The sequence below is a fragment of the Bos javanicus genome, chromosome 15 (assembly GCF_032452875.1).
Source record: "Bos javanicus breed banteng chromosome 15, ARS-OSU_banteng_1.0, whole genome shotgun sequence".
Classification (NCBI taxonomy): Eukaryota; Metazoa; Chordata; class Mammalia; order Artiodactyla; family Bovidae; genus Bos; species Bos javanicus.
The window spans coordinates 57,994,184-58,019,663 of NC_083882.1; the positions used below are offsets into that span (position 1 = coordinate 57,994,184).

At 39.2% G+C, this 25,480-nt stretch overlaps 1 protein-coding gene across 2 annotated transcripts in view; it reads left to right on the forward strand.

Annotated features, from left to right (window-relative positions):
- Window positions 1-25,480, forward strand: part of BBOX1 (gamma-butyrobetaine hydroxylase 1) — a 76,984-nt gene that overhangs the window by 37,892 nt on the left and 13,612 nt on the right. For both annotated transcript variants that reach the window (XM_061380977.1, XM_061380978.1), the window contains exon 5: window positions 19,831-19,936. In XM_061380977.1, coding sequence (XP_061236961.1) covers window positions 19,831-19,936 — 106 coding nt within the window. The remainder of the gene's footprint in view (window positions 1-19,830; window positions 19,937-25,480) is intronic.

Here is a 25,480-nt window from a genome sequence, read left to right on the forward strand (position 1 = left end):
ATCACAGATTGGGTGGCTTAAACAGCTGAAGTTTATTTCCTCCCAGTTCTAAAGGCTGAAGTCCAAGATCAAGGTCTTGGCAGCTATGGGCTTTGCAGGTGATGCAATGGTAAAAAATCTACCTCCAGTGTAGGAGATGCAGGAGATTTGGGTTTGATCCCTGGATTGGGAAGATCCCCTGGAGGAAGAAATGGCAACCCACTCCAGAATTCTTGCCTGGGAAATCCCATGGACAGAGGAGCCTGGTGGGCTACACTCCACAGGGTCACAGAGTCAGACCCAACTGAGTGAGCACACACGTACATTGGCAGGTGTGGTTCTTGGTGAACGCTCTCCTCCTTGCAGTTGGCCGCTTTGTCACTGTATCTTCATATGGCCTTTCCTCTGGGTATCTGTACTCTTGGTATCTCTTCCTCTTATAAGGACATCAGTCCTATTGGACTAGGGCTCCACCATTGAGATTTCATTTAACCTGGAGTTCCCTGTCCAGTGATTAGGACTCCACACTCTCACTTCAGAGGGCCTGGATTCAATCCCTGGTCCAAAAAAAAAAAAAAAAAAATTTCATTTGCCCTTAATCACCTCCTTAGAGGCTCTTACTCCAAATATAGTCACACTGAAGGTCAGCACTTCATCATATGAATTTGGGGAGGACACCATTCAGTCCACAACAGGTGAGATAGAAGACTATTTCTGCAACATGTTTTAAAAATATTCAGCTTTACAAAAGTGAAAGTTGATTAAGTTTTACCTCCCAAGAGTTGGTGCAAAATTAAGTTGGGCCCTGAGGAAGTGAAACCAGCCAGCAGATGTGTTAGATAAAACTAACGAGCAGAAAATTAAATCTACACACTTTAGCAAGTAACAGGAAATATTATAATCGATTTTAACTTTGGAACAAAAGGCTGTTTGCATAAGAAGTGCCTGGAAGGTAACATTAATTATGGATAATAAAACACTAACAACGGGAAACACTTATCTGGAAATGGGGGCATTCATTAGGGTAAGCCTGTCATTTGAGATGAATACACTTATTCTTGGGCTCAGAGTAGAGGGCACTAAAAGCGAAAAGGACCTCCAAAACGCAAAGGTCGCAGGCTGGTAGCACACAGGCAGTATTCAGATGTGTTTTGTTTGGCCCACATAACGTTGAAAGAAAATGAAATTAGTCATCTCGCATCAAAAACTGGGAGAGTTTACATTAAATATGGGTCTGACTTTTCTTGAAAAATCAAATATAGCAACAACTGAGCTTAACCCCCTGCTTGCCAACAACCTGCAGGATATATAATATATATATATATATATATATATATATATATATATATAAAGGCTGAATCCTGAAGTGAGCACATTCCACACCCCAGTTTCACACATTCTGTCCCCACTCCTGCCTCAGACCTGCAAGGCCCTGCCAGTCTTTGACTTTGCCCCTAGGTCAGCTAATCAAGGGCGAGACCTCATCTGCAGGTAATCAGAAGGTCAAAAATCTTCGATCAGACTTCTCTGGTGGTACAGGGGTGAGAATCTGCATGCCAGTGCAGGGGACACATTTTTTGATCCCTGGCCCGGGAAGATCCCACATGCCATGGAGTAACTTAGCCCGTGTGCCACAACCACTGAGCCTGCACTCTAGAGCCCGGGAACTGAAACTACGGAGCCACATGCCTCATCTACTGAAGCCCGTGTGCCCTAGGGCCCGTGCTCCACACCAGGAGAAGAAACTGCTGTGAGAAACGCATGCATCACAACAAAGAGTAGCCCCCACTCACTGTAACTACAGAAAAACTCATGAACAGCAGTGAAACCCAGAGCAGCCAAAAATAAAACAAATTTAAAAGTTTTAAAAATATTCAGTCCCCAGTGATTTGAACAAGTTTATTCATGGAAGAAGACTATCATGTTTAAGCTTGAATTACCTAGTCTCCATTCCCACCCCAGGAAGTTACAACTACTATCAGCAAATTTGTTGTACAAAATTTTTATCTGCTCTACATCTGCAAGAATTGAAGCTGCCTTTAGAGAAGGCAATGGCACCCCACTCCATTACTCTTGCCTGGAAAATCCCATGGATGGAGGGGCCTGGTGGGCTGCAGTCCATGGGGTCCCTAGGAGTCGGACACAACTGAGCGACTTCACTTTCACTTTTCACTTTCATGCATTGGAGAAGGAAATGGCAACCCACTCCAGTGTTCTTGCCTGGAGAATCCCAGGGATAGGGGAGCCTGGTGGGCTGCCGTCTATGGGGTCACACAGAGTCGGACACAACTGAAGCAACTTAGCAGCAGCAGCAGCAGCAACCAGGCCTGACCCTGCTTCGCTTCCAAGATCAGATGAGATCAGGTGCATTCAGATGGTAAAGAGTCTGCCTGCAGTGTGGAAGACCCAGGTTCTATCCCTGGGTTGGGAAGATCCCCTAGAGAAGGAAATATTCTTGCCTGGAATTGCACTCCAGTATTCTTATCTGGAAAATCCCATGGATGGTGGATGTAGCCTGGCAGGCTACAGTCCATTGGGTCGCAAAGAGTCAGACACAACAGAGCAACTTCAGAGATAACAGCAGTTGAAACAGACAAAGGAGAAAGAGTCTTGAAATTATTAACAGCTTCGACTGTATTATTTGGTCTTTATTTTTCACAACTTTTTGAAATAAATGTTATCTCTGAGTTCCTTTTGGAAACTGGGGCCCAGAGAACTAAACTATACCCCCAAGGTCCTACAAATAGTAAATAAGGAACCAAAGCTAGAATCTGGGTCTGTTCAAGCCCTGGGCTTCCTAATCTACCTCAGTAACAATAACAATATGAAGGAAGAATATGAAAAAGATGCTTTCAGGCACTGGAGGTAAATAGATCACTTCAAAACCAATCTTTTCTATGTTGTTTTACTTCATTTTTACTTGCTGACACCAGACTTTTGCATTGATGCCAACACATTTCATAATTTCATTACAGTGGCCAAATTTGGGGGCTCTGTTACACTTGCCTAACTCCCACCTCCATCCATCACACTAAGGGTCAGATTCTTAGTCCTGATTCATGGCTTGTGTTTTGTTTTGTTTGTCAAAGTCTTAATAACTCAGCCACCGATCTCATATTGAGCAATTTACTGGACTAAATACTAAAGGCTTGTTGTCCAAACAAATCAGACTTCCTACTACTCTTCCACTTCCTTTGTCCAAGATCTTTGCGTCTGACCAAATTGTGTGTGGGCAGGGTCGTGTCCGACTCCACGTGAGTCCCCTGTGGACTGTAGCCTGCCAGGCTTCTCTGTCCATGGAATTCTCCAGGCAAGAATATTGGAGTGGGTTGCTGTGTCCCCCTCCAAGGGATATTCCCAACCTAGGGATGGAACCTGCATCTATGATACCCCCTGCATTGGCAGGCAGGTTTTTTACCACTAGCGCCACCTGGGATGCCCTGACCAAATAGGTTGCCTACTAAATCTCACCTTCAGCAAATGTCTTCCCTAAGACTCTCCAACTATACCACACTCCACGACATGCCTTTCTTTCTACTTTGCTTCTTTTTCCACTAATGATAACCAAAATCTCTTTTTTTGTTGTTTTTTTATTTTTGGTAATTTCTAATCCCCAACTTCAAGAATTTACAGAAAACAGTTTTGCTGTTGCTGCTATTGTTGTTGTAGCTTAGATTTTGTTTGCTTATTTGCTTTGGGAGGGGGGTTGTCAATAGAATGAGAAAACTAATGTTTTCCCCAAAGTTATTTGCCTTTTCTATATTGAAGTTAGGGTAACATGAGATTTTTTAAAAGAAGAGATATTTAGGACAATGTTTCTCAACCTAGGCTGCATGGTGGAATAGCCAATTTAAAAAAAAAAACACACAAAAAAATATCTGAGTCCCATCTCCAGAGTTTTTGTTTTTTTTTTTTAAACAAGACTTGGATTTGGCCTGGGTAGCAGGAATTTTAAAACTCAGCAGGTGATACTCATTTGCATCAAAGGTCTTAAGCCTCTGGTTGAGAGAAAGGGTAGTTCAAGAAAAGGCAGGTCTCAGTTGATATAGAGCTTGGGTTCTTTACAACCTCTGAATTCTCACAATTATGTAACTAAACAGAACTTGTCATGTTCTTCTTGGTACTGTGGTAATGCCTGGACATGACAACTTTATAACATAATCCGTAGCTGCCTTATACAGGGTCTCTCCCTTTCATACCTTTATTTGTCTTCTGGCCTTACACTTGTTTGAAAAATAACTGGCTGGTGAGTGAACGGAAAGAATAAATGAAGGCAATAAATAATGGAGACGAGGGACTGCCAAATGTATGAGAGGGACAGAGAAAGGAAAATGGGGAATGTTAAAGGTAAACTTTGCTTTCCCTAGATTTTTCAAGAGCCTGGTTTCTACTCTTACTCACATGCCAAAAACAACAATAGCTTACTATTTCACACTTGCTTGCCTTGGGAAACTAATACCCACCTAGTACTTTTCCTTTCAAATAGGGTTACTAGTTCGGACACGACTGAGCGACTGAACTGAACTGAATTGAAACTGAGAATTATAGTATCTGATTTGGGGTTCTGACTGTTCTCTCCATTCTTATATGATTGGCTGGATAAATAAAAATAGTAGATTCCAGAACTTTGTGTAGTCTCAGTATATAGTAGGCAAGGAATAAATATTTAATGAATAAATTCTCACCTAGGTTTAAAAGGACTGCAAGGCAGTAGATGAATGCAATAATTATTAGAGGATTTCATAATTATAAAATTATATTCACCTGAATCAAAATGGCAACAGCTTTGAGGGTAAAGCTTACATCATGTTCCACATGTGTATTTTCTCAGATACTTGTCATTTTTTTAACCATGCGTCATCTAGATGATATTTTTTCATGCAGCCGTGTGAAATGCTCATTAAGCTTACTGCCTTAATGATGAAATCTTTAAAGAAAAAGATTTGGTAAAGAAACTCCCATTGTCAGTTTTGTCAAATATTTATACATGTGGAGCAGTATGTAAAAAGATAACATTTTCAGGAGGATTTAAACCTTTGACTTGAGGCAACATAGTTTTTACAAAGTTAAGGCCAAAAACCTCATCCCATGTCCCTGACCCCCACCCCAAAGGAATAAAAATAGCTTTCTGGATCTCTTCTTTATTGAAGAAATTATATGACTTTTATGACATAATTTAACCAATGGGAAATAGTCATTGTAAATTACACTCCACTGCCACTGTCAAGTAGAATAAAGCATTCAAGGAAGCATCCCATAGAGTAAATCTGAAAATAAGTATAATCAATGAAAGAGAATGTCTTGGTTGGTGGTATTGTCCTACACATCCATGCAACAATTGAATACTTTGCCATGTGCAAAACACCACACCAGCATTTTGTTCTGAGCCAGATTTGGGTTTCTACTTATGCAAAATTATCTTTGGTGATTCTTGTATGTGGTGCTGGTGGTTTAGTCTCTCAGCTGTGCCCAACTCTTGTGATCCCATGGGCTGACTGTAGCCTTGCCAGCCTCCTCTGTCCATGGGATCATCCAGGCAAGAATACTGGAGTGTGTTGACATTTCCTTCTCCAATTCTTGTATGTGGATGAATGTAAATAGTTGAGTTGACTTCATCTAGATAGTGTAGAACAATTAGTGAAAGTTACTCAGTTGTGTCCGACTCTTTGTGACCCCATGGACTATACAGTCCATGGAATTCTCCAGGCCAGAGTACTGGAGTGGGTAGCCTTTCCCTTCTCCAGGGGATCTTCCCAACCCAGGGATTGAACCCAGGTCTCCCACATTGCAAGTGAATTCTTTACCAGCTGAGCCACAAGGGAAGCTCAAAGAACAATACATATCCCATAAAACCAAGGAATAAACTATCAAGGAGTCCTCGACTTTTGGCATTACAAATGAGGGAACAAGACAGGCAATATATGCCAACGGTAATTAAAAGGTAGCACAGAGCTAAAGGATGGTGCTCTCCTGGTCTGCTGAAAGCATGGTGATAATGGGGTAATATTCAGCTATTAATATGCCAACTGGACAGAAGGAAGCCAGGGCTCCTCAAATTTGCACAGGCTGCTGCTGCTGCTGCTAAGTCGCTTCAGTCACGTCCTACTCTGTGTGACCCCATAGACGGCAGTCCACTAGGCTCCCCCGTCAAGAACACTGGAGTGGGTTGCCATGCTACCAGTGTATAAATAGATGTGATATTAATACATACATATTTAATTACAACTGTATAATTCCGTACAGCTCCTTCTCCCCACCACAAGCTAACTCAACATATATGCAAACCATTTTATCCACCAAAGAAGCTGGCGAGGGAACAACTACAGCCATAGTTCTTTTCTCACTTTGCTAGGATTGCTTTTCCCCCTTCATGCTTCACCTTCTTTCTGGCATGCACCTCCCTCACTTTTCCATCTCCCTGCCTTAATCCTGTCTACAAACAACCTGTTCCAAGTCCTCTGTTTTTGGCTCCTTTTCAGTCTTTCGTGCCCTTCTTGCTTGGCCTACTCATCTTTCTCTTCCTCTATTCTAACCACCACTCACACTACATCTTCCCTTGCTCTAGCAGCCTCTGCGACTCTAGGGGAGAGAACCCCTTTCCCAGCCTCAGCTCTACCAGCACCTCATTCTCAATCCTGGGCATTAGAAGAAAACAAAATATTAATAAGTACTTTACTCTACTTCCTAGGAGCCAGTTTTGCATTCTGAATGGCTTATCCAGAAAAGAGAGTTGAAATATCTGTATATTCATAGCATCTAGTTAGGCATTTTCCTGTTTCTTGTAAGAAATTCCATTGTTACGGATAATGCATAGTGTGGAAAAAAGTGAACTATTCTGTTGTAAGATATCACTACTGCTTGTTGGACTGTAGTAATGTTTGCTGGTCATTGTCTTTTGAAACTCTAAAATATATGACGACACTGTGAAGTTCAGATGGTCTTCCCTAAAAAGGCAAAAACATAACCTGAGACTTCCTTCTCTAGTTAATTGGACAACTAACGTGTGTGTGTGATAGAGATGGGGTAGGGGGGGAGGATTCAACATCGTATTTTCTAAAGTGTTTACCATTAGCCTCATGTATTCACTAGTTATCTTGCTGCTACTACTAGCCAGGACAACCTTTGACAATAAGTTTATTCATTGCCATTGCTACTGTCATACTGAACTTCTTTCAGGTAGGAATGGTGGCCTGATCAGGCCATCACCTTTCTTTAGAACTAGCTTGGTGCTTCACACACATTTATCTCTCAGGAAATGTTAATGAGAGGGAATATAAGCTATGATGTTAAGGAATTCCATTTGATCAAGACATCAAAAATTCTTTTTTAGCATTATCGACATTTATCAGTCCTCAGTTAGAAAATTAACCTCATGAACAACTCACTAGAAAGTCAACCAGAAGAGAACACAAATTTCAACCTTAGCTAGCAAGATTCCTTTCCAGAAGTTCAGTTCTTTCTTCTTTCCAAGAAGGTTTTATTTTCTAGCACAAGCAAGATGCAGTAACACATGCAACAAGGATTAGACTAATAAGATTAATAATACATTTTTCTGGAACAGTAACATCAGGAGTAAAATAAAGATGGTAAGAAAGAAAGAAAAGAAAAGAAATTTCTGGATTTTGGTGGTAGCCAATTTTTATCTTGTAGAGACAAGCATGAACGTGATATAAATATTGAATAAAACTTATAAGGTCACAAACTGTAGTGGGAAAATATAAATATTTTGAAACACTTCATTTCAAAAAGTTTAGGAAAGAATTAAGGACTGAACACCCCAGACCATCTGTATTGCCTTACTGCCCTGAGAGCTGCCCACAGGACCAATAACGAAACAGAGCTTAATCATGGCTTCACCACCGCCTATTTGTAGGTGAAAAATTAGTCTAAACTTCTCATGTAATTTCCCAGAGTCCTATCATTCTCTTCTAGTGAGGACTTGTTTCTCTTTTCTAAGGGAGTGTTTTAATACCAATCAGGCTCTTCGAGGCCTTTGGATGAAAAGTTGCTGGAAAAAAATGTAAAATGCTACTATTACTGCTGACACTTGCATCTGCATGAGTGCCTTGCATGCAGGCTTCATCAGATGAATCAAAAAATATCAAACAGCAAATGTTTCTGTTGGGCTGTTTGTGAAATACACCAGCCAGGCCAGTTAAGAATTAGCAATATTGAAGTGGCCTCTGGGGAAAACAAATATATCTCCCATCCAGCATTCACTGGATTTCTGCTAGCATTTCTGTAAGCCAGCCCAGCAGCATTTCACACATTAACTTGTTTTAGAGATTGAGGATGTATGAGTGAAAATATGATTATTTGGCATCTGGACCCTTAGAAATTACTCCTACTGTTAGTACTCCCTCCAAATCTGACTTTGAAACAGCTGCTTGTTTGATGTACATGTTACTATAAAACATTTCTTTTCTAAAGTGTGGGACTGAGAAGGGAAAGGAAAATCAAGTTTACCCATTTTGCTGAAGTTTCTAGCCAAGCAATTGCTTCAGAAAACCACACAGCCCTTCTTGGATAAAAATGGCTTCTGAGTTAGAAAAGACCAATCTAGAAGCAATTCAGACTTGAGAAGAAAACAAAGAAATCTTGTCTGAGTTCTGAATTGAGTTGTAATTTCATCCTACTTTGTGAACATTTTGCACTGAGATTTCTTAGTGAGTTGTTTTAAATTTAGCACAGTATTTGAGGATGGGAGGGTGGGTATTTAAAATGTGTACTCTTCTGAGTATTAGGGTTTCCTAAGCAGGACAGCATGCAAGTTGTTTCAGCCATTGTGAATCCCAGTTTATGTTATCAGCCAAGAGCTAGTCCCTGGAGTTCCTTCTGTAATATTAGGTTTTGCAGTTAATGCCAGCAAAACCACTTGAGTATGAGGTCATCTCATGAATGAAAGGAAAAATAACTTCTCTGTCTCATGCTCCTCTAGAAATCACTTGAGGAAATTTGTAAGCTACCCTAATAAAGCAGTTGCTTCTCCACAAGCCCTCCGATCCCCGTTACCTCCTTGGTAATACTCTATGATGTCAAGACCAGCAGCTGCTGTTACTGAGATGTGAGAAAATAATTTTCCATTAAGCACCTTTTATGTGCTAAGTATTGAACTCCGTGCTCTACATCATGATCTTGAATCTCGACAATTCTGATAAGAATCATTATCCCCATTTTAAAGGTAAGGAAACTGAAGCAGAACAATCAGTTGCTAACTCAGCTTTACTTGATTCAGTAGTCTGCAATCTTGCCTGTACACCATGCTACTATGGGTGGTTTGTTGTTATTAACATTTTCTCAGTTCCTAGTGCCATAATAATCATTGACTATCAAATGTGGCTTCTACTCGTATTGCAAGCCCAGAGGCAGGAAAGTAATTTGACAGCCCTATGTGGAAAGTCCTCAAACTAAACCATAATGACAGCATCAGAATATTCATTCCTTCCCTTCTTCTCTATTAAGCTCAAATTATAGCCAACTGTTTATGCAAAGGGGAAATGACAATTGACAAAGAATCAGATAACTTGTTACAAGAAAAGATTAAGTTTATATTTTAATCTTTCACATTATTAATTAAACTATCATCCAGTTCTTGCTCTGGTGAAATAAATTAAGCAGTTTTCCATCCCCCAACCCCCCAAAAAACCATTACATATGCTTAATGTGGAATTCTCATAGATTTTTTTTTTGCAATGGATTGCATTCTAAGTTTTTTATAATGAAGGCCTTTTGAACTTTGAAGCAAATTGCTGTAACTGCTTATGTTTTTAAAGGTAGTTGTCATCTTCCTATCATTTATGTGTGTTCAGTCCCCTGCTGCTGCTGCTGCTAAGTTGCTTCAGTCGTGTCCGACTCTGTGCGACCCCATAGACGGCAGCCCACCAGGCTCCCCCGTCCCTGGGATTCTCCAGGCAAGAACACTGGAGTGGGTTGCCATTTCCTTCTCCAATGCATGAAAGTGAAAAGTGAAAGTGAAGTCGCTCAGTCGTGTCTGACTCTTAGCGACCCCATGGACTACAGCCTACCAGGCTCCTCCGTCCATGGGATTTTCTAGGCAAAAGGGCTTTTTTTCAGTCAAGAATACAGGAATGGGTTGCCATTTCCTCCTCCACAGAATCCTCCCGACCCAGGAATCAAACCCTCATCTCATTCATTGGCAGGAAGATTCTTTACCACTAAGTCACCTGGGAAGCCCATCTTCAAGCCCATCTTCAACTTGATTGCTGAGAGTATTATTAACCTTTAAAAATAGAGGATAAAAAAAAATACTTCTCATGGTAGAATATAATATGGATAGAGAAAAATCACATAAAACAAATGTATAGTTTAATGAATTACTAAGGCAAACACTCTTAAATACCATCCAGGTCAAGAAATAGAACACTGGCAGCCACTCTACAACCCACCCACAAGTCCTAACCAATCACAAACCTTCCTTTTCTCCCCCCATGTAATAGCTCCCTTGAATTTTAAGGTATTCACTACCATATTCACTTACATATTTTTCTAGTTTAAAGTATGATCACCCCAGTGTGACTCCCTTATCACTAAAGTTTGGATTCCCAACTTTTTAGTTTTCTGATACCTTTTTTCCTTACCTAACAATTGATTCTTTTTGTAAATATAAATTTGCTCATCAGCACCAGTGCTACACCAATGTATTTCTATTCACTTTAGTTGCCTGAAGCCCATCCTCTTGTAAATTTCTCTGGAAGAACTCATGGGAACAATATTCTCTGAATTCTTGCATGTTGAAAGCAGCTTAAGAACTTTATACTTGAAAATCAGCTTGGCTAAATATAAAATTCTTGGCTTATAACATCTCTAATATGTCCATATGATTTTATTAGTAATTTCTTTTCCTTATAAGTAATTTGGTATTTCTACCTAGATCCCCTCAGAAGATTTTTTTTTTTTCAAGAGTACTGATTTTATAGACTATGTCTTGGTATTGGTTGCTCTGAGGCAACGTTTTCAGAGAGTGTTTGACGATCTTTCAATGCAAAGTGTCAAATATAACTTTTTTAATTTTAAGCCTTTTTAAAATTGTAGTTTCTAGAACTTTCTGTTTTTTAATTTGGGTTTCTTCTTTTGAGGACATCTATTATGTATATATTAAATCTTCTTTGCCTATCCTCTTTTTTTTTTAATTTTTATTTTTTTTAATTTTATTTTATTTAACTTTACAATATTGTATTGGTTTTGCCATATATCAAAATCTTAATTTGTTACTTTCTCTCCAGTACTTCTTATCTCTTCCCTCTTTTTGACATTTAAATTCTTCTCCCTTTCATCCTCTAGCTATCTAAAGGCATTATTTGTTATGCTTATTTGATCTTGCATTTCTTCTAATTTAGCCTTCCTTTTTTAAAAAAATTTTAATTTTTTTCCTTTCTGAGTATACTGCCCCATTTTTAGTTTCTAATTCTTATGTGAGTTATTCTTTCATGTAGTGTATCAGTTTTCTGGATTCATCAGAAGTAATTATATGTAGAAAACAAATTAGAAATAGGGATAATTATAATATTTTATGCTCATCTTTTGGGGTAATATCCTTCTGGTACATATTGTCTGTGGGTGTGCTATTTTGATTTATTCTTTCCCTTTAAAAAATAAATATGAAACTAAAACTTAATCATTTCTATGTTGCTCATTTTTATAAAAAACTTTGTTTTCTTAACTGTTAAAAGGGTATATGATTCAGAAATCTTTTGTAATTTATGGTTTTATGCCAGATATCACAGTGATGTCTGATAATATTCTTTTTCTCCTTCTCCTAGTCCTTCTCTTTTGCTTTCATCCAGATCTTTGTCCTTTGTCCCTGTAATATTCAATTTAGGGTCTTTTTCTTGGAAGGGAGCTTTATCATGGAAGGGAGTTTGGTAAGTTTTTAGAGTTTATGGGGCCCAGACTATTCCAACTCCTTACCATAAACCTCCTGTATTAAGCCATACTGGAATGTGAAAAACCTCTCCCAGACTTAATTGGCATTCGCAAATTGCCCCACTGCACTTTCCAGTGAACATGTTTGTGATTTGGGAATTTTCCAAATCCATCAGATATCTAGAACCTTCTCTCTGCTTCCTCCTACACAATTGCTGATACCATGTATTATGGCTTTGGAGGGCCCATCTCTATACCCTAATAGAATGAGATTTTTTGGTAAGACTTTGCAGGGCTATAAGAGAATCAGAAATGTGAAAGGAAGCCAAGAACAGCCATGGAGCAAATCCTCTTGGTCCAGACCACTTGACATCCTCTCTCTCATCCTCTGATAGACCGTATTCTCTCCCTCCACTTCTCATAAGCTATTTTTTTCTGGCTGTGATGACCCTTATCAATTCAGTTCAATTGCTCAGTCATGTCCAACTCTTTGCAACCCCATAGACTGCAGCACTCCAGGCCTCCCTGTCCATCACCAACTCTTGGAGTTTACTCAAAGTCATCTCCATTGAGTCAGTGATCCCATCCAACCATCTCATCCTCTGTCATCCCCTTCTCCTCTCACCTTCAATCTTTCCCAGCATCAGGGTCTTTTCAAATGAGTCAGCTCTTCACATCAGGTGGCCAAAGTATTGGAGTTTCAGCTTCAACATCAGTCCTTCTAATGAACACCCAGGACTGATTTTCTTTAGGATGGACTGGTTGGATCTCCTTGCAGTCCAAGGGACTCTCAAGAGTCTTTTCCAACACCACAGTTCAAAAGCACCAATTCTTAGGTGCTTGGCTTTCTTGAGAGTTCAACTCTCACATCCATACATGACTACTGGAAAAACCATAGCCTTGATGAGATGGGCCTTTGTTGGCAAAGTAATGTCTCTGCTTTTTAATATGCTGTCTAGGTTGGTCATAACTTTCCTTCCAAGGAGTAAGCATCTTTTTATTTCATGGCTGCAGTCTCTATTTGCAGTGATTTTGGAGCCCAAAAAAGTAAAGTCTGACACTGTTTCCACTGTTTCTCCATCTATTTGCCATGAAGTAATGGGACCAGATGCCATGATCTTTGTTTTTTGACTGTTGAGCTTTAAGCCAACATTTTCCCTCTCCTCTTTCACTTTCATCAAGAGGCTCTTTAGTTCTGTCATCTGCATATCTGAGGTTATTGATATTTCTCCCAGCAATCTTGATTTCAGCTTGTGCTTCATCCAGCCCAGCATTTCTCATGATGTACTCTGCATATAAGTTAAATAAGCAGGGTGACAATATACAGCCTTGATGTACTCCTTTTCCTACTTGGAACCAGTCTGTTGTTCCATGTCCAGTTCTAACTGTTGCTTCCTGACCTGCATACAGGTTTCTCAAGAGGCAGGTCAGGTGGTCTGGTATGCCCATCTCTTTCAGAATTTTCCACAGTTTATTGTGATCCACACAGTCAAAGGCTTTGGCATAGTCAATAAAGCAGAAATAGATGTTTTCCTGGAACTTTCTTGCTTTTTCGATGATCCAGCAAATGGCAATTTGACCTGTGGTTCCTCTGCCTTTTCTAAAACCCAGCTTGAACATCTGGAAGTTCACATATTGTTGAAGCTTGGCTTGAAGGATTTTGAGCATTACTTTACTAGTGTGTGAGATGAGTGCAATTGTGCAGTAGTTTGAGCATTCTTTGGCATTGCCTTTCTTTGGGATTGGAATGAAAACTGACCGTTTCCAGTCCTGTGGCCACTGCTGAGTTTTCCAGATTTGCTGGCATATTGAGTGCAGCACTTTCACAGCATCATCTTTTAGGATTTGAAATAGCTCAACTGGAATTCCATCACCCCCACTAGCTTTGTTTATAGATGACCCTTATGCTTCTAGGTAAATCCTACCCGATCTTCATGTCTCTACTTGATGGTCATTTCTTTACTTTCATAACATCTTGTAAGTTAACTTTGGAAGATAAATCACACTAATTTGTCTTCCCCATAGACTATCAGTTTCATGAGGTACAAGTACCATGTCTACTCAATTCTACATCCTCAGTTCCTGGCCACTAGTATGTCCCTAAAAATAGTACTGGAAACATAAGTAACTAGAGGTCTAAAGAGTGACTACATCCAGGAAGTCACATGTGGAAATGTCACAAATATAGTTAGAAATAATAAGCAATAGGATATTCCTTTGGATGGTTAACTATACAACTTTTTAGTTTATTTTAGCTAGAAGAGCATTTTCCATGTTAAAATTTAAAAACAAAAACAATACATGACCATTATATTTTTGACCCAATGGGATATATAATGATGTTTCAAAAAGCGCATTCTTTCTTAATCTGACCAGAAGAACTTGCAGTATCAGAGGTTGTAGCTGCTAGGGACAATAAATCTAGGTGGCAGGTTTAGAACATCCTTTCATATAAGTACTACTTCAAAAAAGAAAAAGATTACAAATGAATTCAGCTTGATCTTCCAAGTATGAGCCACTAACCAAAAGAGTATAAGTCAATCACCAAGAGTATAAAGAAAAAAGATCTATCAAAAGCTAAACTTCAGCATTCCATACATATTGAAGGATTCAAATTCATCACAAAACACTATTAATATTATGAAATACCATAGTATCTATGAATGGTCATTTAGATTAGGGTAAATCTAGTAAATTAGCACTCAAACCAATTCCATGAAATACTGTCTTAAAATCATGATTTTAATGTACAGAAGCTTTTAACAAACTCTTGAATAGATGAAAAATATAAGGGAAAGTTCTAATTACTAATAAATGTTTAGAATGACATGAACAGCTCAGTGAAAATACATAGGTTTATTTAATGTAGTCTTTGGCAAAAACTTCCCCAGTGGCTCAGATGGTAACGTGTCTGTCTATAATGCGGGAGACCTGGGTTCGATCCCTGGGTCAGGAAGATGCCCTGGAGAAGGAAATGGCAATCCACTCCAATACTATTGGCCTGGAAAATCCCATGGACAGAGGAGCTTGTTAGGCTACAATCCATGGGGTCGCAAAGAGTCGGACACGATTGAGCAACTTCACTTTCACTTTGGCAAAATCAGTATTATTCATTCAGTGACAATTACCTGCCCCAGGGCAATGCCAAGCAGGTCTATACCACTGGATACAGATGCTACACTGAGCCTGCTTCCCCAGCTTTAGAACAATCTGGTGCTCCACTTCTGTTGCATCATAACTCCTGATAATCTGCTTTAGTTGTTGCCTTACTTAGATCCGAAGAATATATCACTAATGAGAGGTGCATTTGTAAATACACCCTAATCTCACTAAGGCCCACAAGTGGGCTTTTAAAAAATGCTTTTTACATTGGCCAGTGCATCATGTTTGCATTTATTTCTGCTGTGTTTTATTGGAGATTTGGATTTGAAAAGGATAAGTGAAAACTTAGAGTCATAGACAATCAGCAGCAGCCTTCCTGGCGTGATTCATTTCTATAAGGAGGTCGAAAGGTAGATCAAATGACATTTCTAAGATTTTTCCAGACTTATGCTATAACTATTAAGAGAATGTTTTATTCTTGGAACTGGCAAACTCCTTTCCTGGGATTTATCATTATGTGTGAGTGTAGACTTTTAGGCTATACATCCCATACCGTGCCTAAGACACTTAAGGGCTAAAAAATGTTTATTATCCCCTGCCAGTTAGCTCAGAGGGCTGGAGAAGTGCTCTGAAGAGGCCAAGTCACAAGCCTCATCTCTGTGGAAGCCAGTTAGTGTCAAAGAAAAGCTCTGTTCCCTGCCTGAAGTTCACACCTTGAATCTCAGCCAGCTCTGGCCACAGAAAAACTTGGTTCCTCTACCCTTGATCATAGGAGCAATCAGGAAAGAGAATGTAGATGGATCAATGCAAAACCATCATCACTCTAGGGGAGAAAATCTAAATAAAGTCATTTCCTCCTGACAGTGTCAACAGCATCATCTTCTTAGAGGATCTTATGTCTTCTAAAACTCGATACAATTACTTTTTTTGTATCCTTAAATCCCTTACTACATGTTGGTTATTCTTGGAGTGCTGATGTTGACAATAGTCTGAATCTGTATTATATATGGGCCGTGGAATGACATGAACTTCATAGAGAACATGTATTTCTTGGCTATAGTCATGATGATATAATGGATTGCCTGACTCATACTTGAAATGAGCAGCAGCATGCTGTATATACCCTCTTTTCCTTTCACTAAGTTTCTTTCCAGTTCATGGCCACATGTAGATGACTCTTTAATCGTTAATGAAAGATACACCAGGCTTTCCACCCTAAATTTAAATGAGAAAAAAAAAAAAAAAAGACCAAAATAGCTAATTTCATCCTCAATCTCAGAGAATGGGGAAGAAGCCCAACCTTTTCATTTCACATTTCCTTGCCTCAAATACCTCTCTCAGAAATTCACATTCTCCTTCCTTTATTTAATTCAGGCCTCTATGAAAAATTTCAGCTCTTTCTAGAGTACTTCCCAAAGCATCATTTCTACCATGATGTTCTTCTGGCCCCATTCTCTGTCTCCTTAACTTGCTTTATTTTCTTTGTAGCACTTATCTCTACCTGATATTAGATTTGGTAATTACTTGTTTGTCCTTTTTGTTCCCAGCTATATTTCTAATGCTAAAACAATACATGGAATCAAATACATTTGCTCAATATATAGTTATTGAAAATGATTTCATGACTATAAACATAAGGGCTTCCCTGGTGGCTTGGCTGGTAGAGAACCCACCTGCAATGCAGGAGACCAGGGTTCAGTCCCTGGGTTGGGAATATCCCCTGGAAAAGGGAATAGTTACCCACTCCAGTATTCTGGCCTGGAGAATTCCATGGACAGTATAGTCCATGGGGTCGCAAAGAGTCAGACAAGATTAATCAACTTTCAGTCACTCACTCATGAACATAGTATAACAGGTGGACATTGTAACAACAATAAAATGGCATGTGTATATGGTGACCAACTTTGGTTTATTTTGAGACACAGCTTCCTTCCAATTACCCATTGTTTCCATCTTCCAAGGCAAAGTTGCTCAACATCATTAGCCATTAGGATATTACAAAGCAAAACCATGAGCTACCACTTCACATCCTAAGATAGTTATAATAACTTAATTTAAAAAAAAGAAAGAAAACAAGTAGAGTGAGGATGTGGAGACACTGGAACCGTCACACATTGCTGGTGACAATGTAAAATGGTTGAGCTGCTGTGGAAAACAATTTGGTGGTAGAACTGTACAAAAAAGGATCTTCACGACCCAGATAATCATGATGGTGTGATCACTCACCTAGAGCCAGACATCCTGGAATGTGAAGTCAAGTGGGCCTTAGAAAGCATCACTACGAACAAAGCTAGTGGAGGTGATGGAATTACAGTTGGGCTATTTCAAATCCTGAAAGATGATGCTGTGCAAGTGCTGCACTCAATATGCCAGCAAATTTGGAAAATTCAGCAGTGGCCACAGGACTGGAAACGGTCAGTTTTCATTCCAATCCCAAAGAAAGGCAATGCCAAAGAATGCTCAAACTACCACACAATTGCACTCATCTTACATGCCAATAAAGTAATGCTTAAAATTCTCCAAGCCAAAAAAAAAAAAAAAAATTCTGCAAGCCAGGCTTCAGCAATACATAAACCATGAACTTCCAGATGTTCAAGCTGGTTTTAGAAAAGGCAGAGGAACCAGAGATCAAATTGCCAACATCTGCTGGATCATGGAAAAAGCAAGAGAGTTCCAGGAAAACATCTATTTCTGTTTTATTGACTATGCCAAAGCCTTTGACTGTGTGGATCACAATAAACTGTGGAAAATTCTGAAAGAGATGGGAATACCAGACCACCTGACCCGCCTCTTGAGAAACCTGTATGCAGGTCAGGAAGCAACAGTTAGAACTGGACATGGAATAACACACTGGTTCCAAATAGGAAAAGGAGTACGTCAAGGCTGTATATTGTCACCCTGCTTATTTAACTTATACGCAGAGTACATCATGGGAAGCACTGGGCTGGAAGAAGCACAAGCTAGAATCAAGATTGCCAGGAAAAAATATCAATAACCTCAGATATGCAGATGACACTACCCTTATGGCAGAAAGTGAAGAGGAACTAAAAAGCCTCTTGATGAAAGTGAAAGAGGAGAGTGAAAAAGTTGGCTTAAAGCTCAATATTCAGAAAACTAAGATCACGGCATGTGGTCCCATCACTTCATGGCAAATAGGTGGGGAAACAATGGAAACAGTGTCAGACTTTATTTTGGGGGGCTCCAAAATCACTGCAGATGGTGATTGCAGCCATGAAATTGAAAGACGCTTACTCCTTGGAAGGAAAGTTATGACCAACCTAAATAGCCTATTAAAAAGCAGAGACATTATTTTGCCAATAAAGGTCCATCTAGTCAAGGCTATGGTTTTTCCAGTGGTCATGTATGGATGTGAGAGTTGGACTGTGAAGAAAGCTAGGCACCGAAGTATTGATGCTTTTGAACTGTGGTGTTGGAGAAAACCCTTGAGAGTCCCTTGGACTGCAAGGAGATCCAAGCAGTCCATACTAAAGGAAATCAGTCCTGGGTGTTCATTAGAAGGACTGATGTTGAAGCTGAAACTCCAATACTTTGGCCACCTGATGCGAAGAGTTGACTCACTGGAAAGGATTGGGGGCAGGAGGAGAAGGGCTCAACAGAGGATGAGATGGCTGGGTAGCATCACCAACTCGATGGACATGAATTTGAGCGAACTCCGGGAGTTGATGATGGATAGGGAGGCCTGGCGTGCTGTGGTTCATGGGGTGGCAAAGAGTTGAACACAACTTAGCGACTGAACTGAACTGAACAAAAACTTATAGATAGAATTATGATATAACCCCATAAATCTACTCCTTCATATCACCCCTCCACAAATTGAGAATAGTTATTCAAATAAATGCATGTACTTGAAAATCCACATATTCATACCAGGACTATTCACAGTAACCAAAGAGCTGAAACACCACAAATGTCAATCAAATAATGAATGAACACATTGTTATATATCCATACAACAGATCATTATTCAAGCATAAAAAAGAATGAAGTGCTGATACCTGCTACAACATAGATGAATCTCAGAAATATTATGTTAGGTGAAAAAAGCCAGGCACATGAGTCACATGTATGATTCTATTTATATTAAATATACAAAAGTAGTTAAATCCACAGAGATAGAAAGCAGGTGGGCATTTGCCAGAGACTGAGAAGAGGACAAAGTGGAAAGAAACTGCATAATGGGTAGTAGGTTTTAGTTTGGAGTGATGGAAATGTTTTGAAACTATATAAACAGAGGCATTTGTTACCAGCATTGTAAATGTTCTAATGCCACTGAATGTCAATGAAGTTTTCATTTTAAAATGGCCATTTCATATTCTGTAAATTTGGCCTCAATAATTCATTTTTGAAATGCATTAAGCTATTAAAAACATAACCTACAATCCCATATGCGTGTGTGCTTGCTCAGTCACTCAGTCATGTCCAACTCTTTGTGACCCCATGGACTGTAGCTCGCCAGGCTCCTCTGTCCTTGGAATTTTCCAGGCAAGAATACTGGAGAGGGTTGTCATTTCCTCCTCCAGGGGCTCTTCCTGACCCAAGGATCAAACCCGTGTCTCCTGTGTCTCCTCCATTTGGCAGGAGGATTCTTTACCACTGAGCCACCTCATATACACCTCTTTATAAACTCTGTACTCTTTTTTTTGGAGAGGAGAAGTGAAATGAGAAGCTGATTCTGAGAAGGCTACTTTGGACAAAGAAAGGTCAGACTCTTCCTGGCTCGTAGTCATTATGGTAATTATTTCATAAGATGAAGTTTCCATTTCTCCCGTGTCTCAAGTTCATTCTAACACATTTCCTCTGGCTAAGTGACAGACTGTTTAAACATATGTTTCTTGTATTTTACAGACATACCTGGCAAGTGCAAGACAAAATCGATGCAAACAATGTGGCTTACACAACTGGGAAGCTAAGCTTTCACACTGATTATCCAGCCCTCCATCATCCACCTGGGGTAAGGTGAGCCTCAACATGTTTTCCCCAAGGCAGGCCAAGGACTAGTATTCTCCTGTATTTTGAGCCTAAAAACTTGTATGTTTCACTAGTTAATTTGTCTTAATGTAGATCTTTCTCCAAACACAATCCAAACTCACAAAATCGCTGTACCTAAATCTTGAACAGCCTCACATTCACAAGGGATAGAAGATTTCCAAGTATTTTTTTTTTTTTTTACATTTCTTCATTTCTCCCTGGAAATAACTACTGGCACTTACTGCTTTGCCAAGACATTTTACCACAGCACTATATCTTGAGGTCTTTTTGAACATTTAACATTCCCTGGAGACCTGAAAGAGAAAATAAAACCAGGGAACACAATGTAGAGTTTTTCCCACAAAGTCACATGGCCACCATTCCTATCAGTTAACTACTGCAGTAAAAAAAAAAATACAACAACAACAAATGAACAAACAAAACCACTCCATAACTTACCAGCTTAAAAGCACAGCCATTGACTATGGTTTTACAATTTCGGCTATATTCAGCTAAGTAGTTCTGCTGCTGCTGAGTCTGCAAGGGACTGGTGGACCTAGGTGGTGGCTGAGATGACTTGTCCCTGCCCCATCTGATCTATCACTTCCCCACACACCAACACCCCCACCCGCACCCTGGCTGGCCCAGGCTTATGCCTGCTACATAGCAGGTAGCAGGGTCTCCAGAGAGCATGCTAAAACATACAAGGCCTCTTGAGACCCAGGCTAGCAATCAGCACAATGTCATCTCTGCCATGTTGTCATGCTTTTTTGGTCAAAGGTTTTAGCCCAGACTTAAGGGTTGAGGAAGTAGAGGCCACCCTTTGCGGGAGAAGCTGCAAATACATACCACAAAAGGGTGTGAATGCAAGAAGCAGAATAACTTTGGTTGTTTTGGGAAACCATCTACTCTCCCATCTATCCGATTCTTCATCAAGCAGGGAGATGTTCACCATGGAGCACAAATCCTCCAGATCTTCTGGAAGCCTCCCCGTGTATTACCTTGTTACAACAGTACCATTTTACTAAACAGCTGCATTTTCACAAAAGCATCATTTTGCTAAAGCAAGAAATAAATGGTCAGAAAACTATCTTTGAAAAGAGATGTTGTTCCTATTTTTAGAGCTAAATGCAAACTAAATGAAATAGCCCCACAGAAATGTGTATCTTCAAAGATAAATGAAAGTGGAAATTTGGGGTAATTCTCTAGCTAACGAAGGTGAAATGGGGGAAATCAAAATCCATCTGTGTTTTTCATCATATTAACTGGACACACTTCTCCATGCCTTTGTTACCCATTGTCGTCATCAGTATTAACTAAGCTAGGCTAGTATTTTACTTCACCTGTTTCAAATTACTTTGTTGATTGTAAAATACCACATGATTTCTTTGAACTAAATGCGACAGTGAAATGACCCTCAATAGTCACCTTTTCAGGAAGGGGTTGAGGGGAAGACACACAATGTGATTTGTTTTAAATGTGGCCCAGAAATTTTCTAAAACCCTGGAGGTTAAAAGTCAAACTAATCATCTCAGTTCATTTGCCAAAGACAAGTTGGAGAAGTCAAAGGGAATAAAGTTCTTAAAATTAGACTAGAAAACTAGATTCTATTTGAAATTTTAAATTACCTGATTTTTTATGAATTTATGTTTTGTTTCAGGGTTAAAATTGAAAGCCTACAGAAAAGTGATCAAATGACTTCATAAACATTCCTGAAGTGTAAAGTTTGACATTTTCATAGTATATTATATTACACTTTCTGTATTTTATATTCTTTCAAAGCATTTTTACTTATATTGCTTTATTTGATGCCTCTTAGCATTCCTTCAAGGTAAATAGAAGCAATCATGTCTTTTTATGTTAAATGAAGGTGCCCAGCATGGTTAAATACTTTCACAGGGTAATAGGGAACTTGAACTTGAAACAAGGCCTCCATCAAAATTTTTTACCACATCATAGGGATCATGAGTTGGACTTTCTAATTACCATTTCTATAACATGCTGACTATAGACATTGTCATACATTACAAACACATGAAATACAGGAATTGAATCTTTTACTTTCATATTATTTCAAAACTTAGCCCAGTACCTTAGATGTAATAAAGACTTAATAAATATGCTAAAAAGAAGTTTAAAATGCCACAAAGTTGTACCAATCTCTATCAGCAAGTGAAAGGTCCAAATCTAAATAAACTGATAGATTATTAAATAAAAAATGATTCCTGAAATGTCTAGATTCTAGTAAAATAATGATTGAAATTCAGGTACCTGCTTGTGCTATTAAGTTTCTACTTTGGAATTATTCAAAGGTTTTTGAACCAAAGTTTGAGTTCTTTTATAGCAAATAGAATAAACCAATATTCTTTTCAGTACAGATGAAATGATCTGGATAATGAGTTACCTGTTGAGAGTTCAGTTTGATCAATTTCAATCACATGGGGCAGGATAAGGAGACATATCTTTAATGAAACACAGATGTTGTTTCATTCACTGTCTCTGGGCCAGAAGTCACATGCTGCCATAAAGTAACATTTAAAAAGAAAATATTTTGGTTCTGAATGACTTACATGACATCAAATTTTGTGGGTTTTATACACACCAGGCATATATTTACCTTTTGAATGTGCAATGAAAGTGTTGTCTGGGTCCATCGTCTTTTTTCTTTCATAGGATTGCATTAAAATGTACATATACAAAAGAAGATTATTAGTTGCCCTTGCCATATGTAAAAGACATCAGTTGACCTTTGTTTTAAAGATTTATATTTAAATTATTCTGTGACTTCATTATGGCAGAGTCTAAAAAGGATTTGAAGAACACAGATTCTACCACAGACCAAGTTATGTTATTGCTTTGCCTTCTTGGAGTTTGAGAGGCTTGAGGTTGATATTTCCATTTCATCTTATTTTTAATCATGCTGCTTCACCCCTCATTGCCTTGGCAATGAGTCGATTTTCTACAATGACTTGGCCAGTTTATGCACATATTTTCAAGCTCAAAAAGAAGACATCAATTTAAGGATAAGCGATTATTCATTTAGGTCAGTTCTCTCATAATAGCAGAAAATGCTGCTGCTGCTGCTGCTGCTGCTGCTGCTGCTGCTAAGTCACTTTAGTCGTTTCCAACTCTGTGCGACCCCATAGACGGCAGCCCACCAGGCTCCCCCGTCCCTGGGATTCTCCAGGGAAGAACACTGGAGTGGGTTGCCATTTCCTTCTCCAATGCATGAAAGTGAAAAGTGAAAGTGAAGTCTCTCAGTCGTGTCCAACCCTCAGCGACCCCATGGACTGCAGCCTACCAGGTCCTCCGTCCATGGGATTTTCCAGGCAGGAGTACTGGAGTGGGGTGCCATTAACTTCTCCACAGAAAATGAGGTGTCATCAATCTAAAAATGGAAGTTTAAGTTTACAAAACACAACTCACACACCACACAATACTAAATTAGTAACAGTGCTGTAAAGGGACTTCTCCCTTCACAGGAAAGGAACTTGCTGTCTGAGGATTTAAAGCACAAAGGCCAAGGTTTGAACACTAGTTTTGCCATATATTAGCAGAGTTCTTACCAGCTGGCCAGTTTTACACCTGAGTCCTAGTTTCTTCCTCTACAGAATGGAGATGAAATTATCAAATTCTAAAGACTGTTGTAGGGAATGAATAAATATGCATTTGTTGTTCAGTCACTCCATCGTATTCAACTCTTTGAGACCCCAGGGACTGCAACACACCAGGCTTCCCTGGCCTTCACTATCTCCCAGAGTTTGCTCAAACTCATGTCCATTGAGTCAATGTTGCCATCCAACTATCTCATCCTCTGTCTCCTCCTTCTCCCCTAGCCCAACACCATAATTTAAGACCACATGTATATTATGTTTTAAATAGAACTTTTGTATGGTTTTGGAAGGAGGCAGGATTTCTCACAGCCACATGTTGGGAGAAGTCACATGTGGCCTCTTCAGACTGACACATTTGGTTTGTCTGAACACACATTCATTGTATATCTGTTACGGATGAGGCACTCTGCAGGAGTCAAAGGAGAGTGGGGAATGTTGTTTCTGCCCTCCAGGAGCTCACAGTTTACAAAGAGATGGACCAGAGGAGATTCTGTTCCAAAACAGCAGAATCAGCACCAGGGCAAGAGCTTCCTGAACAAACACAGATACCAAATGCTGGCTGGGTCATGCAGAGTGGGGGCTGTTCAGAGAAGAAGTGAACTTGTTTCTGAAGTTCTGAGATCAGTCAGGCACAGACTAGGGGCAGGCATTCCAGGCAGAGGGAGTGGCTTGCTGGCAGAGGGAGAGTAAAAAAGATAGAATATTCTTTTGGGGGGAAAAAAAACCTGTAAACATTCATCATGTTCTATAATAATCTACATGGGGAAAGAATCTGAAAAAGAATGTATATATGTATATGCGTAATTGAGTCAGTTAGCTGTACACCTGAAATTAACACAACATTGTAAAATCAACTATACTCCAATATAAAATAAAAATTAAATTTAAAAAGTTAAAATTTTAAAAAAGGATTTTTATTTTAGATCTGCACTATCCAATACAGTAGACACTAGTCATCCAGGATTAAGTTGTAATTTAAACTAATTAAGATTAAATAAAGTTTAAATTTAAGTTTCTCAAACTAACCACATTTCATGTGCACAATTCACATACAGAACTAGGGATGACTACACTGGGCTCATGGAAGAACATTTCCATCATCACAGAAAGTTCTAATGGGCAGCACTTGCCCTAGCAATCTTCAGAGTTAGCCAAGCTAAATGGATATTTTTCCCACTTACACTGGTATCCCCCAGTCTGTGTATTTGATCATATTTGCCTCTTCCTTTGTATAAAAATTGTCAGACATTGGTTTTTATTTTTATTTCATGAAGAAGGAAGTTTTCACAGCTGAAGAGTGTTAGTTTCTTTATGCAGAAAATCACAGTCTAAATTTAGGTATTCAAAATCACCCACCCATGCTGACTTACTAAAAGGAATCACATAACCAAGGAAAATAACTCCATTCAAAAGAATATTGTTTAAAATATCACCACATTTAGCTTTCCAAAAAGAAATCATATTAAGCATTTTTCTCTAAATTTTAGTTAAAGTAACTAACACTTACCATCCTTTTGGTTTCTCATTCCCAATATTTCTGGGACTTATTCATCCTCATAGCCTCATCCTACCTTATTCCTTTATCATTATACTTGAACTACCTCCCTTGTGACTTGGCCTTCCCTTGTGGCTCAGCTGGTAAAGAATCCGCCTGCAATGCAGGAGACCTGGGTTTGAACCCAGTTGGGAAGATCCCCTGAAGAAGGGAAAGGCTGCCCACTCCAGTATTCTGGCCTGGGAGAGAATTCCACGGACTGTATAGTCCATGGAGTCGCAAAGAGTTGGACACGACTATGTGACTTTCACTTTCACTGCATTCGATTCTCAAGTAGTTACTCTCTTATAAGTTTCTCCCTTAAAAAATTGTATCCCTTGTTAACACCACTGGACCAATAATTTTCAACTCAGTCTTG